Source organism: Chrysemys picta, chromosome 2 (genome assembly GCF_011386835.1).
Source record: "Chrysemys picta bellii isolate R12L10 chromosome 2, ASM1138683v2, whole genome shotgun sequence".
Classification (NCBI taxonomy): Eukaryota; Metazoa; Chordata; order Testudines; family Emydidae; genus Chrysemys; species Chrysemys picta.
In genome coordinates, this window is record NC_088792.1 from 171,839,799 (window position 1) to 171,854,381 (window position 14,583).

The 14,583-nt window shown below is 45.4% G+C and overlaps 1 protein-coding gene across 1 annotated transcript; it reads right to left on the reverse strand.

Moving 5' to 3' along the window:
* Positions 1-578: 578 nt before the first annotated feature.
* FOXF2 (forkhead box F2) lies at positions 579-7,347 on the reverse strand. The gene is made up of 2 exons (XM_005307069.4): positions 5,528-7,347; positions 579-1,542 (listed from the first exon to the last, which is right to left on the reverse strand). The coding sequence occupies exons 1-2, from the start codon at positions 6,507-6,509 to the stop codon at positions 1,376-1,378; spliced, it is 1,149 nt and encodes a 382-aa protein (XP_005307126.2). The 5' UTR covers positions 6,510-7,347; the 3' UTR covers positions 579-1,375.
* Between the last annotated feature and the right edge of the window lie 7,236 nt (positions 7,348-14,583).

Sequence of the window (14,583 nt, forward strand, 5' to 3'; positions counted from 1 at the left end):
ATTGTTTCGATAAGGACAAGGACAGCAGAATTTGGGCCAACTCCTACCCAAGGCATTAATACAAGAAAAGAGCAAAAACAGGAACAATTCTGAAAAAGAAATCAATATCATGGTCAATTGGATGATCTAAACAGTGTTCAGTGCAGTTGAGGCGTTACATATAATTGAAAGACCGTTTGGATTTCTAACATCTTGATTATTTGTTTTTATGTTAACACTTTCCCCATAGTATTGCAAACCCTCCATAAGTAGCCGGGGAAAATAAAGAGTAGAAAACGAGAGAGAAAGAGAGAGAGAGAGACTCCAAACCTAAGGCTAGCTCAGGACACAGATCCCTCTGCAGGTCAATTACTCTCACCTTCCCTTCAATAGTACCTGCAGGGTCTAGGGTGCCTTATTATACTTATGCATCCGAAGAAGTGGGCTGTAGTCCACGAAAGCTTATGCTCTAATAAATTTGTTAGTCTCTAAGGTGCCACAAGTACTCCTGTTCTTTTTTATTATACTTACTACGCTTGCGTTTAAAGGGACAATTAAAAGAAGGGTTAGAGTGAAACTAAATGCCTGTCCAGTGCATATTCGTTTATACACATTTTATTGAAAAAGAATTTGTACATCAAAATATTTTTGGCAAACTGTAAAAAGTATACATAAGTGCAAATATATTCTCCTTTTAAAGCAGTTAAGTGTGCGAGTATACACAAGATGTATTTAAAATATTTCTTTTTAAAAAATACTGTGGTAGAAAACAACTTTGTAAAAATAAAAACAAAACATTGTATTTTTGCAATACTGGAAAAAATGAACTTTCTTAAACTCTATACACTTAACTTCTAAACAATATATTTTTAATAATATTGATTGGTGCTGGCGTCCGTAGAAAGTGTTTTGAAAAAAAGTTTAACTTTATTTAACGCTCGAACCACTTAGAAATGGAATTTCTCGCTGGTGTTGGTTTGAGGCAGATTTTTCCCAGTCAAAGGAAACTTGTTTCTATTGTTTTGTTTAAATGATTGAACTGACCACTTTTGCAGACCCTAATTTTTAGGACAATGGAGATCACAGAAATGCATTTTATTATTAACTTGGATAGACTTCCTATAAAAGAGACCCTTCCCCCGCCCTCCCAAGCACATACACATACAAAAGAAAACCTTTCAAAAAAGCTTTGGAGCATTAAATCAACTTTTTCTGTCCTTCAAGATGTGGCAGGGGACAAAATGGTAAACAGTGCTGCCTTGTGTAATTTTGCTAAGTGACTTGTGTACTATTCAATGCTATCAGGAGTGCACATTACATTTTATCTGCGTGAGTCCGTCTATATCTCAAATCGGTTAAACAGCCACCTGACTGTCTTTATTTGATAGTGCTAAGTTCACATCACACAGGGTTTGATATCTTGACAGACGCTTTGATGGTGATGGTGATGATAGTAAGATCCACTAGCAGAAGGGTGAAAAGAAGAAATGCCATTAAAATTGAAAACAAAATCTTTCCTGTCACACACTGGGGAAGAGTGATGCTGGTAGCGAGGCAATCCCACTGCAAGAGAAGAAAATAACAAGAGCTTCTCAGAAATTAACTCGACTCTGAAAGAGTGGTTCTGTCTGACATACATCGTACTTATGGCGCATGTAAATTCAGATATGTGGGGAAATTAAATGTCCCAGTTATGACGTAGCCTTCTGGACCATTTAAGAAGGCCTCCACAAAATGTTAATTTCCTTGAAGATACTTTTAAAAGACAGTCTAAAGGCTATTGAAATTTACACGATATAGCAGTCTTGTCCCATTTCTCAATAAAATAAAATAAAATAATTGTGCACACCTACATACTTAAATAGTTGGTGAGTATTTGTGTGAGTGTATGTGTATACAAATAATATGCTTGTCAGAGTGTTGTGTAGAGATATAGATTGTATGTATGATCCATTTATCTATATAATATATACCCACAACACGCAAACCCTCATATACATGCTATGTGTATATGGTGTGTGGGTGGGTGGATATGTGCAGGTGTGTTCGCTGGAGTTGCACACACATCTCTGCACTCTGTGTGTGTGAGTGTGTGGAGATGTAGTGTGTGTGCAACTATACGAACACACCTGCACTTTTTTTTTCTGTATGCAGTGTAGATAATGATCCTGATCCTGCCCTATTAAAATTAATGGGAGGTTTGTTATTGACTTCAGTGGGTAGAGGATCAATGAGAAGTGATTTTGTTAAGTATAGAAAGTGAGTGTGTGTGTACTGTATCTCGCTATATTTGGACATGTGTATTCATATACTTAAGATACAGAGGTTGATGCCCTACACTTAAACAAAAAAATATAATACCTCTCCCATACCGTATCACCAGTATATACATCACGTATCAGCCTCTCTGACATTTCAAACCCCACAGCCACACGCTAGTGTGCCCGGTTTCTGATGAGCTGTACTGTTTTGGGAGCAATGCTATACAACTGTGGTCCTGAGGTCCTTATTCAGACTTTTTTCTCCCAGTGGGAGCTTTGCTTGAGAAAGGACTGCAGGATCTAACCCAGGTGTGTTTTTCCCCTCCCAGAGCAATCTGTTCATATCTGAAATGGAATCTTCAGTGGGTTCAGATTTTTCCTCTGGCCTATTGGACCTTTTCAAATCTTATTGGAAAAGAAGCTTATTCGAGGTTCTTCAGTAGCTTATCACAGGGTCCCGCAGAGACTGGGAGCAAATCTCAGACAGCACCGAACATCAGCGTCTAAATTTGTAACGTGGATAAAACTTTATAGATTCCAAGGCAAATGCGTCTGCAGCTTCTGTGCCCGGAGGCGAGGCAGCCCCCTTACAGTGAGGCACGTACTGTACTCATGGCAGCATGCCTATCTCTTCCTGAGCTGCCGTCATTGTCCCTTCCCTCACCCCACAGTGCTCACTGTGTAAAGGTGATTATTTCGCTGGATTTCCTTGGTCTTTCTAATAACCCTGCTGGTATGCTCACAATAAACCAGTGCACTTTATTACAACCCTGATTCAATCAGTGAGCATGGTTTAATAGTGTGCGAAAAAATGTCTCCCTCAAGCCTCCAGGAGAACAAGTCTCTGTTTCCAATCTTTTCTTTTCTTATTCTTGGGTCAGATGCAAGTCCAAGGCTTAAACTCTACACCATCACTAACTTAAATGGCTAGTGATTTGATATAGGTTTATTGACCGATAAAAACACATTTTGGAACCAAATCTGCGTCGCATTAAACTAATAAAAAAGCAGCTACAGAAACACTGTGTGCACTTGTTATTGCTTGTGGGTTGTAGATTAATGAGAAATAATTGCTCTTATTCATTTACTGTTAAGAATTCTTACAAACCCAGTAACTAATTTTTACCATATAATGCAGCATATACATAAGTGTATATATTCACAAACAAAACCTTTTTAGCTACCTACGGTACGATGATCTGAGCTGCTTTCACTAAAGGCCTGGGCCCAAATCATGGCATTAGTTTTTAAACAAAACACATTTATTGAAATCAATTGGAAATTCCGCTAAAAAACTGATTGCACGATTTGCCCTCTGGTCTAGCACATCTGAAATAAATATTACTTTGTCCCTTTGGCACAAATGATCGTAGATAGATAAGCTAGATCTATATTTATAGTAGCGGGCTAGCTATGGGATCTGTACTTCTTTTACGTTTTAAAAGGATGAAACTGGATTTAAATAATCACATTCTTGGAAATATTTGAGTTTTCACGGTAGTACAAAATCCTTTGTTTGAAAACAAAACAAAACTGTTCTTGGATTGTCTCCATGTCCCTTTCAAAATTAAAATGTTGCACTCTGACAAGAAACGTCACTTCTAAGACCCTGTTGATTCCATTCCCACTGAAGTTGCTTACTATATTTTTGGGAGAAGTTTTTTATTTGTAAACCTCAACGCATTTCTAAAAGCTGTCCGAAGGTTATGAAAGTGTTTCTCGAGGGGTTGGCGAGAATATGCAATTGCGAACGCGTGTGTCCTGAAAACGGATAAGGAAGATTATTGTTCTGATCATAAAACCAAGGTGAAGAATTAATCTAATCTGTAGAACGGGATTTACAATTAAACGAGGCTATAATCTGGCATTTCGAAAGTGCAGATTCCGCCTGGGCAGATGGAAACTCTTTGCGGAGGTAAGGTTCACGTACTGTTTTCTGGACCAAGGTCCATTTCCCAGGAGCTGCTGTAAAGTACTGAATTCCTGTAGCTGCTGTTGCTTTACAAATCAGCCTCTGAGTTTATTTTCAAGATTTTAACACTGTGCGGTTTTGTTTGGTCAGCTTCACTGCTGAGATAAATTTAGCCAATGCAAACTTTAAACCTTCCTTTCCTAAAGAACATCCAGAACCGTTTGCATTGTTAAGAAGTTGCTTTTCTGCGAGCGAAGCAGCCAACAAAGGTTAAACATTGCTTTCCAAAGTGAAGGCTGGGTTTTTTTAGATCTAAAGCTACAGTGCAATTCTCTGAGATGAACTGAGGAATGACTGACAGCCCTTCAAGAAGGGGGGGGGGGACCCAATGAAGAGGGTCGTCTGTATTTGTTACTTGTTGAAATTCCCATAAAATTGAACAAGACCCTTCTCTCATATGGGTTAAGTCAGGCTAAAATCCTCTTCGGTGTGGTCCAGCCCAGACTGTCTTTGTTTGGTTAACCTCCAAGACCCACATTTAAAAGGGCTATTTGGAAAATTCCCCCCTAAGAACTTAACATCTTTTACCCATTTTTGTGCCTTGTTTTCTCCACTAATGTCCCCTTTGCAGTTTTTCTAAGAATACATTTTCTATAATCACTAGAGCAGGCAGGGAGGGGAGAAATCCAGACACATTTTCCTCTCTGGTGGTAGAAATAAATTGGATCTGCTTTAATCTCTTCTACATTTTTAAAGATTAGCGGGGGTTTTCCCCCCGCCGCAGCCTGCAAGACTTTGGAGGTAAGATTTATACGATCTGAAGAGAAAGATTAAACACCTTTTTAAATCACTCCTGCTATAAAGCTCTCTGGGTTTTTTGTATTTAATGACGGATTTGTAATTCTTTATGGTTTTCCTAGTATTTCTGGCTAAGAAATCAAACAAACGTACAAGACGGGTTGAAACTGACAATACCATAAAGATAAGGATCTGGGTTTTAACCTCTAAACTAGTAATAACAACAACACTAACGGGCATGTTCAGATTAAGATCCAAACCCATAGCAAGACAGTAGTGGATGGTAATTTTTGTTCTCCCCATACTTAGCCAGAAACAGAGCAAATATGTTCACGAACAATAGCTCTATTTGTCCTTCTCGGACCGGGTTTTGTTTTCTCTTGTCAAGCTCTGTTTTCAGAGAAAACACAAAGCAGCCCCAGCCTCGCCCTTGTTCCTGGGCTCTTATCTGACAGCTTCAGTAAACCAGAGTCAACCGCCAGATTGGCCAAACTAAGGCAGCAATTGGAGAGCCTCCTCTAATCCTAGCAAGAGACCAGCCCCAGCCGTTAAGGAATGAAAGTTGAAGGGGTATTACCTGACAGGTCCTCCCTGGCGTTTTGGTGCAGATAGCTTTGCTCCAAAGAGTAGCTGGACATGCTGGAGTGGATGCCCGCTGAGGCTGGGTTACTGGGTGGAAGGGCCTGCTGCTTTATATACGGAGATGCCCCTGATGCTGTCCAGTGAGCTGACGGGCTCGTGTAGGGGGAATGGCATTCAATTGCACTAGCCAGGGCGGGTGAAGATGGCACGGGGCTGCTGCTGCTGTCGGGACCGTAGTCCCCATTGGAAGTCACAGGGCAGCTGGCCATGTAGGTAGAGCCCGGGTTGGGGGACATGTGAGGGGCGTGATGCCCCCCGCTCAGCGCCTCGTAGCCCCCGGCCATGGAGTTAGTCATCATGTCTAGGTTGTAGCCGTTGGCGTGGCACGCTAGGGAGGCAGAGGGCGCCTGGAAGTCAAAGCCCTGAGGCAGGATGGAGGCGCTGAAGCCGATGCTGTTCATCATGCGGTACATGGGCTTGAGCGCCTGGCACTTTCTTCGGAAGCCCCGGGGCCGGCGGCGGAAGGAGCCTTCCTCGAACATGAACTCGCTGGCCGGGTCGATGGTCCAGTAGTGGCCTTTGCCGGGTCTGCCCAGCCCCTTGGGCAGCTTGATGAAGCACTCGTTGAGCGAGAGGTTGTGGCGCACCGAGTTCTTCCAGCCCTGGTAGGAGCCGCGGAAGAAGGGGAAGCGACTCTGCAGGAACTGGTAGATCTCGCTCAGGGTCAGCCGCTTGGTGGGCGAGCTCTGGATGGCCATCACGATGAGGGCGATGTAGGAGTAAGGGGGCTTCTCGGGCCGCCGCAGCCCCGAGCTCGCCTTCTTGTTCTTGCTGGAGGAGGAAGAGGAGGAGGAGGTCTCCAGGGCGGAGGGGGGCGGCTGGCTCATCAAGGCGGACTGGAGAGCTCCGGGAGCCGGGCTGCAGGAGCGGAGAGGGGCCGGGGGCTCCAGCTGCTGCTGGCTGCTCTCGGTGGTCATCTGGCGGAGGGAGGGAATGGAGGGGTGGGGTGAGACTGGAGCGGGGTGGCGGAGGGCGGGTGGGTGCCCTGATGGGCTTGTGGGGAGGGGGCGAGCTGCTACTCCCGGGGCACCTCCTAGTGCTGCTGCTGGAGGCGGCGGCTGCGGACTGCAGGCAGCGCCCTGTGCATCACTCCCCCAGCAGCGCCCGCCAGGCCCCTTGCGCAATGGCTCCCCTCCTTTCCGCCGCGGCGAGCGAGGCACTTGGCAGGACGGATTAGGCTGCACTCCGGCTCGCCCCCTGCCCCCTCACTGCACTGCCTTGGGGAGGGCTCAGCTCAGGGCTTCTGACATTCCAGCGTGGCCCCCCCGCACCTGGCGGCCATCCCTCGCTGCCTGATCCTTCGAGAGGAGGAAGCACGAGAGCCCCTCGAGTTTGGCGTCGCGGCTGAGCAGCCAAACAAAACCCGGCCACCTATCAGTTCCTTAAATCTTGCTCTTGTTCTTCAGACCCCCCTGAATCCCTCCGAGAACGCAGCCCAGGAGCAGCGAGACAGAGAGAGAGAGAGAGAGAGAGAGACCACCCCCTTTCCAGCTGGCCCCTGTCCTCTCGTCATCTGGGCAGGAGGCGCTGCAGCACCAGATCGCTCTAGCTGCCCTCCCTAACACACGCAATTACACCATTCATCAACCTCACTTAGACATTTCAATCCCCACAACCACACGCCAGTGTGCCAGACTCCAAAGGTAACGTGCCGAGCTCTCTCTTTCCTGGCATGGCAATTGCATGCTCTCTTGTCGCTTGAAGGAATGTCCCCCCCCTTGGGATGGAGGGAGTTTCCCACAGAGCAGCAGCTCAGGGGAGAGCCTGGAGACCGCAGGGGGTGGGGGAGCATCTGAACGTACCTGTGCGTGGACTTTGCCCCGGCACCAGCCCCAGGTTCACTTTCCGCACCACCCAACAAAAACGAATGTTGAGTAAGGAGCAGAATAATTCCGGTGTGTGTGTGTGTGTGCGTCAGTCACTGGGTATCTGCGTGGAACCCGAGACAGCAATATTGCCGCTGACAGCCTGCCAGGATTTTATATCGAGAACCAGCTCGCTAGACATTGCCAAAAAAATGATGTGCCCCTGGTGAAATCATTTCCAATGAAACCCCCGGTTCCGTTATAGGGTTACACGTGCTTGGAAATAGGGTCTGATCCAGGAATTAAGGGGGGGGGAGAAAGAGACAAAAGCTGTGTGTATGTGTGGAAGAGCTCTAAAGCCGGGGGGGGGGGGGGGGATGGATGGAAGTGGAGGAGAAAGGGATGCTGGAGCAAAGAGAAAGGAAAGGTTTGGGGCCGAGCAGGACGCCATATCAATGTGCCTGAAGCACTGTGTGTCTGTCTGTCTCCAGTGCAGCTCCTTGCAGTACTTGCTGGTGGGTATACGCAGGGAGGGGGTTGGGGTTGGGGCTGGTCTCAGACAGTGACCTGCAGTTGAGTGGAAGCAGGCTTTTTCCATCAAACTCTGCCTGGATACCACACACAGAGCCCAAGTGTCAGTTTACTGCCCTGAGCCCGGCTCCTTTTCCCTAAGCTCCACAGTAATTAGACAAAGAAAACCTAAATTAACTGAACAGGCGTCGACAGCTTCCTCCAGCTCACCACTGCTACATACATGGGAATGTGTCCGAAAATGGCTTGATTGTACCTGAGAATCAGCTAAGAAAACACTACAAAGCTCCACACTATTTACCACACATTTTAATAGGACCCCGCCCCCCACAATCGCTTTGCCAATATTGTTTACCTTTCGTAAGACATTGGTATAAATTGTTCCCATACTGTATTTGGAGGCGCGATTTCTGAGCTTGTTGGAATTACCACCTCAGAGAATAAAAAAATATTTTTTTGCATTTAAAATCTGTCCCTGATCCTGATCAGCGAGAGCAATTCTTTTTCTCCTAAGCTCTGAGACATCAGTTTAAATGTCCAGATCATTCCACTATCAGAGAACTGTAAAATCTTCAAGCCCATATTTCAACACACTCCTATAGGTTCTCTCTATTAAATATAAAGGGGATAACTTTATGTGAAATAACTCCAACCTGATACATTTCAGTATACAATATTATGTGGGGGAGGGGGGAATTCGCTCAAAGTAACTTTCAGGAGAAATCTCTACTCGCGATGTAAGAAAATGCAATTGCATCATCTCTTTATTACAAAGCAAATCAGAAAGAACTTTCACAAGTAAACCAAAATAGCCCCAATTGGGCAGAGAAGCACCTCATATTTACCATCAGTATTCTGCATTAATCTCCACTTTATAGGGGGAAAGGGGCAACGAATTGCGTCAGAATCCTTATACCTGACAGGAATTTACTCTGCCTAGCAGACGATTACTTTAAACAAATCATTAAGAAGCCAGGCGTGCTATTTACAATGAATTCAAATGATCGTCGAGCACTAGCAGCACCAGTGGTGGTCTCTGCGTCTGAGTTTTACTGTCTTCTTTATTTTTAGCCACACGAATCCTGCGTCGGAGACAAGGTACTGAATGTTTCCAACAGTTCTTGCTGTTGGTATCGGCTTGAGGTTCCCAGGATTAAACAAAAGTACATTTGCTGGTTGGTGAAGATGTTTATTTTGGTTGGTGTATCGATTTTTGTGCTGAACCCAGCTTTGGAGCACAAATGCTCTGCTTTTACCATAGTATACGGACATTACACTTTTGGCAGATATGGTTAGTCAGATGGTGTTCTATAATCATCGTTTTTATTCTAGGAAATCTCTTCATTACTGCGGTTTCAGTTTCATGTCCGTGCCCCTCTGCTTCTTGGGATAAATGAAATAGCTTAAACCAGTTAAGAAAATGGGAGACAAATATGAAAGATAAATGTTTACTGCTATCTCAGAAACCTCCCTTCTTAACTGCAGGCTCTCTCCTCCTCCCTCTCTCCCTGTTCTGAGGTCCGGCATATGAGAAGCATTTTTTCAATTAAATCCGAGACTGAAACTTAAACAAATCCCTTCAGTATTGTAAAAGTACGTTTCCTTAAGTCCTGGAGGATTTTCTCTCCACTGTCAGTTTCAGGGTGTCTGAATTTATCGAGATCTACATAGATTTAGACAGGCTGAGGCTGAGATAGATACATTTCAGCATTAGGGATATGACTGCGTTTTGCGCGAGTTGAAAATGCTGATCAACCAAAGCGATCATCCAATAGACTCTCTCAGCAAAACCTAAAGAAAAATCCGAGGAGACAAGTCCCTTCAAAGCGAATTGACTAAGCAAGGAAGGAGGGGAAGGGCTGGAATGGGGAGAAGGATTTAGTACCAATCCCAGACTCTGCTGCCCTTTCTTTGTCCTAAGCCCTCAGACCTCTTGGCTTCTTTTGGACCTTTGGCACCAGGCCTGCAATCCCAATGTTTATTTGGATGGATTTTCCGTTTTGCAAACGCATATGTCGCAGACAGGACGCTTTTTATAGCCATCTTCCTCAGAACTGCATACTCCCTATGTCCTCCTTCAATGATTTGATGCCTCTTTTGGCTACGGGGGGAAACTTTGACATTTGAAAATCTTTGTAACAGATTAACCATCTAACTGCTTTTCCCATAGGGACTGTGTGTCCATAAAGCAATCAGTGCTCTCTTCGGATCAGCCTGTGTCTAAAGGATAGAAAAGGAAATGCTCTACAAAACATAAAGGCCTACCTTACTTGCAGTAAAAAAAAGTCAGCAGCACTTTAGGCAAGTAACTTTTAAAGGCAGTGTACCTTGAATAGTTTGTTATGAACCCAGCTGAGAATCCTGCATTGCAGTAAGAGTAAGATGTTTTAAATGAAAGGATTTCTACTGTTTTCCAAAGTGTGCTAAATAAGCAGCAGGCGGTAGTAAATACATTTTACATTTTAGGACGGAATGTTTTCCCATGTCTTTGTGGATATCGAGGACGAGCCCTTTTACGTTATTCTCTGCTGCAGGAAAGTTTCCTTGGTCTGAGAAGTTTTACACCTCTCCCATTAGTGGGAATTTTATAGAATACCCTGGGGTAGGAGACACTAAGAGGAGAGAAATGGAGTTCGTTGGTTATGTACAAAAGCGGAGAGACACAAAAACTATATACAATAGCAAAGTATTCTTAAAATGAAATCAGTTGAGGAGAGGGAGAATGGGGAGTAAGAGAAAAGAGACGCCCGAAAACAATGTATCAGGGTCTCCATTATTATGCCTCACTCAAGCAAAACTCCCATTGATTTCGATTTACCCTGGATTTCAGTGGGATTTTTGCCTGAGGAGGAAGTGCAGGATCTGTGTGCTTGGAATTCTTCAAGTGGGAAACTAATGTGCAGGAATGTTCTACAGGGCCAGCTAACATCAGTGACATGGAAAGTGTGAAAGTTAGCTGCTCGGATCTCTCAGCCTTTTGCTATTTTATCTTGGAGCTTTTCTGTTTCCCAGGCACTGGTCTATTCAGCACGCTGAGATGGATTTTTCAGCTTTCCGGAAAGCCACTCTATAACCTAAGAATTTTTGCCTCTGTTCCCGAGTCTGCCTATACCATGCATTGTTTGAACTGGGTGAGTCTAAAATACCCTCTCTTCCTCTTCACGGTTTGAGAGAGGAGAGCTCCAGGGAAAGCCACGGCTAAAGTCCCTGGAAAGTCTCCTCTTGGAATGCAGCAATGCGTGCTTTCTAGGTGGTAGATAATTTGTGAAGCAGCAACAGAAATGGATTGGTGAGAGAGTGGGCTGATGACCCCTTTAGCTCTCCCAGATGTGAGACTGCTGCCGGACACCACCTTCAGACTCTCAGGCAGGCTACAGGCTCGCAGCAGAAAGATTGACACAGACTTTTGCCAGGCAGCCTTCTGGACAGCAGGCCGGCTTAGGTATGCGAGGCAGCTAGGGTTAATTGTTCTGCTGGTCCAAACTGCTGTGTTGCAAAGGCGCCTTTCTCCACTGTCCTATAATTGTCCCGTTTGCTGTGAGCTGGCGAGCTAACAGTGAAATCCTACAGACGCCTTCACTTCATTATTGTAGTGTAGAGATCGCACTGCATGTGGGCAGAGACTCAGCAGTACCTACTGACTCAGAATTCGCCACTGTAGTTTCAATAGCTCATACTAACGTAATGTGTGTATATAAAGAATATGTCGTCTGACCTCCAGGCATTTATCATAGGAACTCCATACATATTACACACACCTACTGACAGGAATCTGTATAAAACACTCACTCTGTACTATCCTTTGTCTACTTCACAAGTGCCATCCTACGGTAATTTAGAACATAGCTCTTTGCCTGTTTTAGGTAGATCTTGCTTTTCCTCCGCCAGAGTACAATGTATAGGATTTCTCCCCCCAAGTCAGTGATTGCACAATTCTATATGAACTTCCCGGAGCATCAAAATAACCCCCCTACTGCGGTCAGGATATAGGTCACCTCTTTAAAGGAAACACGACCCTTCCAAAAATATATATAACAGCTCTGACGTAAAAAAAAATCTTTTGTCTCCGGGCATCCTTTGTCGGGGTAAATAAAACGTGACAGGCGCTGAGTACAATAATAATAATAATTAATAATGTCTTTTTTAAAAAGCAGAGAAAATACAAATTCTATGTCTGGTCTGGTTTTCCATCACAGCTCAGGCTAGGACAGTGGAGTAGCAGCACACTTGGCTTAGAAAGGGGTGAGCCTTTTAGGCAGGGATGCAGGGATCTGTTGTGATTCCAATATATCACGCTGATGATAAGTGACAACTCTGCTTTGGCAGAATCTTCCAGCGTAGGATGCGAAGCGAGATCCGTCAGAACGGGAGAAATACGTTTATTGGTAGTAAAGGGCAATCTCAATTTCTAGGGCACATTTGAACACCAGCCTTATCCTGGAAGTTATTTTGGCTTCCTAGTAATTCTATTTAAAATAAAAATCCGAATCCTGCTCCCCACACGCCATTGACAGCAATGAATAAGGCCAGCAAGATTTGCCCGGAGATCTAAACACGCAATACCTTTTTGGTTTTGCTTTTAACTCTCCCAGGTTTACATTCCAATCAAATGAGATTGCTGCTCAAATAGCTATTATACATTGTCAATGATTTTCATACGAGGCTTCGACCTTCACTATCTTCCCCTACTATGTGAGTGAGGGAAAATGTCAGATCTGATTCCAGTCTAGTTGTTTTAAAAATACTCTTCCCCCACCCCCTTTAGAGCTGTAGAATTCTTCTGCGTTGCGGTGATCACTGAAGGCTGCTCGATTCTGATACTCTTATTTATATTAATTGGAACCTTACTCCAGTGACTTGTGGAACTGCTGACAGAGTAGGGTGGTGTTTGGACCGGAGTGGGTAAATTCTGTAAAGAAACACATGCGAGTCTGGGTTTCGCATTGCAGTGGGGAGTGGGGTTTGTAGCTAAATATTAAAGACACAGGGCATGATCCTGCTGCAGTGACGTCCAGGCAAAACTTCCATTATCTTCACTCATGCAAGATCAAGGCTGTGGTCTATAATCTGGACTGTGAAAGGAGAAGTTGTTGGATCCCGTGGAGCGAAAAAGACTCGATCTGTTTTTTTTTAAGGTTGCCTTGTTGGTGTGGAAAGCAGAGAGCAGCTCGCCTTAGCCTTGCGATGTTAACGGGCAGGGAGAAAAGTGCTGTGGCTTGATGTGACATAACACTCAGTGTAATATGAATCTGACCTACGCTGTTTACGTTGGAAAGATGGGGATTCAAAGATTCGTTTCTGCCCATGCCGCGTATATTGAATGAGCTCATAGGAAAAGAACATTACGCGTCTCCTATCCTTTGCCGAGAGCCCAACTGGACGTCTGGGGAACGTGCTAATCAGGAGCAGGTTTCATGCTCCAGTTCGTGAGAGGTTTTCATTAATTTCTGAGTAAAGCCTATAAAATATAACGATCCACTCAAAGGTAGGGCCGAGTGACTGAGTGCCGGATTATTAAATGATTTACGAACATAGTTTGGAAAAAAGTAATAATCCAAGGAGCACCTAAGAGCGAGGCTGCCAATTATTGAGCGAGTTTTGCGCTCCCCTGTCCACCTCCTCGGACATTCAGGGAGACCCTGGCGGCGACTAGGGCAGGAAGCAATAAAAGCCATTTTACATCATTTTTATGGACTGTGATTCGGCAGAACGTGCGTTGTGACCTGCAGCTCTGCCTCTGGAGCGTCTCCCAGGGAAATGGGTGAATCAAAGGGAAGAAGAAATGATGCGCTCCTTGAACTAGGGGTGCTGGGGGTGCTGCCCCACCCCCTGGCTTGCGGTGGGTTCCATCATACCGGGTTTACAGTCTGGTTCATGGCTCTCAGCCACTCACTGCACAAACTGTCCCAGAGCCCCTGTGCGCTCCCCTACTCCGGGTGGCCTTCTCTGAGCGCCTGCGCTGGAAGGGCTCCCCGAAGCTCACCTCTCCCCCTGCATCCCCATCCCTGAGGCTGGGTTGATCAGCTGGCTTTCAGCGCCGGGCTGGCACAAAACGTCTCTGACGGGTTTAAACCCTTCATCAGCCACCACTGTTTTAGGGAGACGTTTCCTCTTTTTCCAAATACAATCCTCACACACCTCGCCAGAGGGGGAGGGGAGGGAGCCTACTTGAAACAAGAACAGATCCATGATCATGGTCAAAAGGCTACGCTGACCTTTCGGAAACCTAGAGCCGGCAGAATCGCCGGAGGATTTACTTGGCCTCCTCTTTGACTTTCACTGACATGGGCTGTACAGTTAAAGCGCCCGCTCCTTTCTTAAACTCCTTAGGGTTTGGGGGCATGCCGCGTCCATCTTTTTCTCCCTCCCACCCCCAGGAAGGAAAAAGGAGCCGTGAACACCATGCCCTTAGCAGAAGGAACTGCTGCTCTGGAAGGGAGGGAGATGTGTGTGTGTGTGTGTGGGGGGGGGGGGGCAGGGGGATTTGTATAGCGAGGGTGCTGAGAGCCATTGAATCAAACATAAAATAAACCCTGTATCTGATGGAAACCACTGCAGGGTGGGGGGGGGGGGGAGCATTCCTAGTTCCAGCACCTATGGGTGGGTCAGACTCCAGCTGTTGTTTGATACCTGGGGTGGCTGCTGCTGTCACCAA

Coding starts and splice junctions, on each gene's coding strand:
- FOXF2 (XM_005307069.4), bottom strand. CDS start 6,509: ATGACCACCGAGAGCAGCCAGCAGCAGCTGGAGCCCCCGGCCCCTCTC. Junction 1,543..5,527: donor CGCCAGGGAGGACCTGTCAG/GTAATACCCCTT, acceptor CTTCTCTTGCAG/TGGGATTGCCTCGCTACCAG.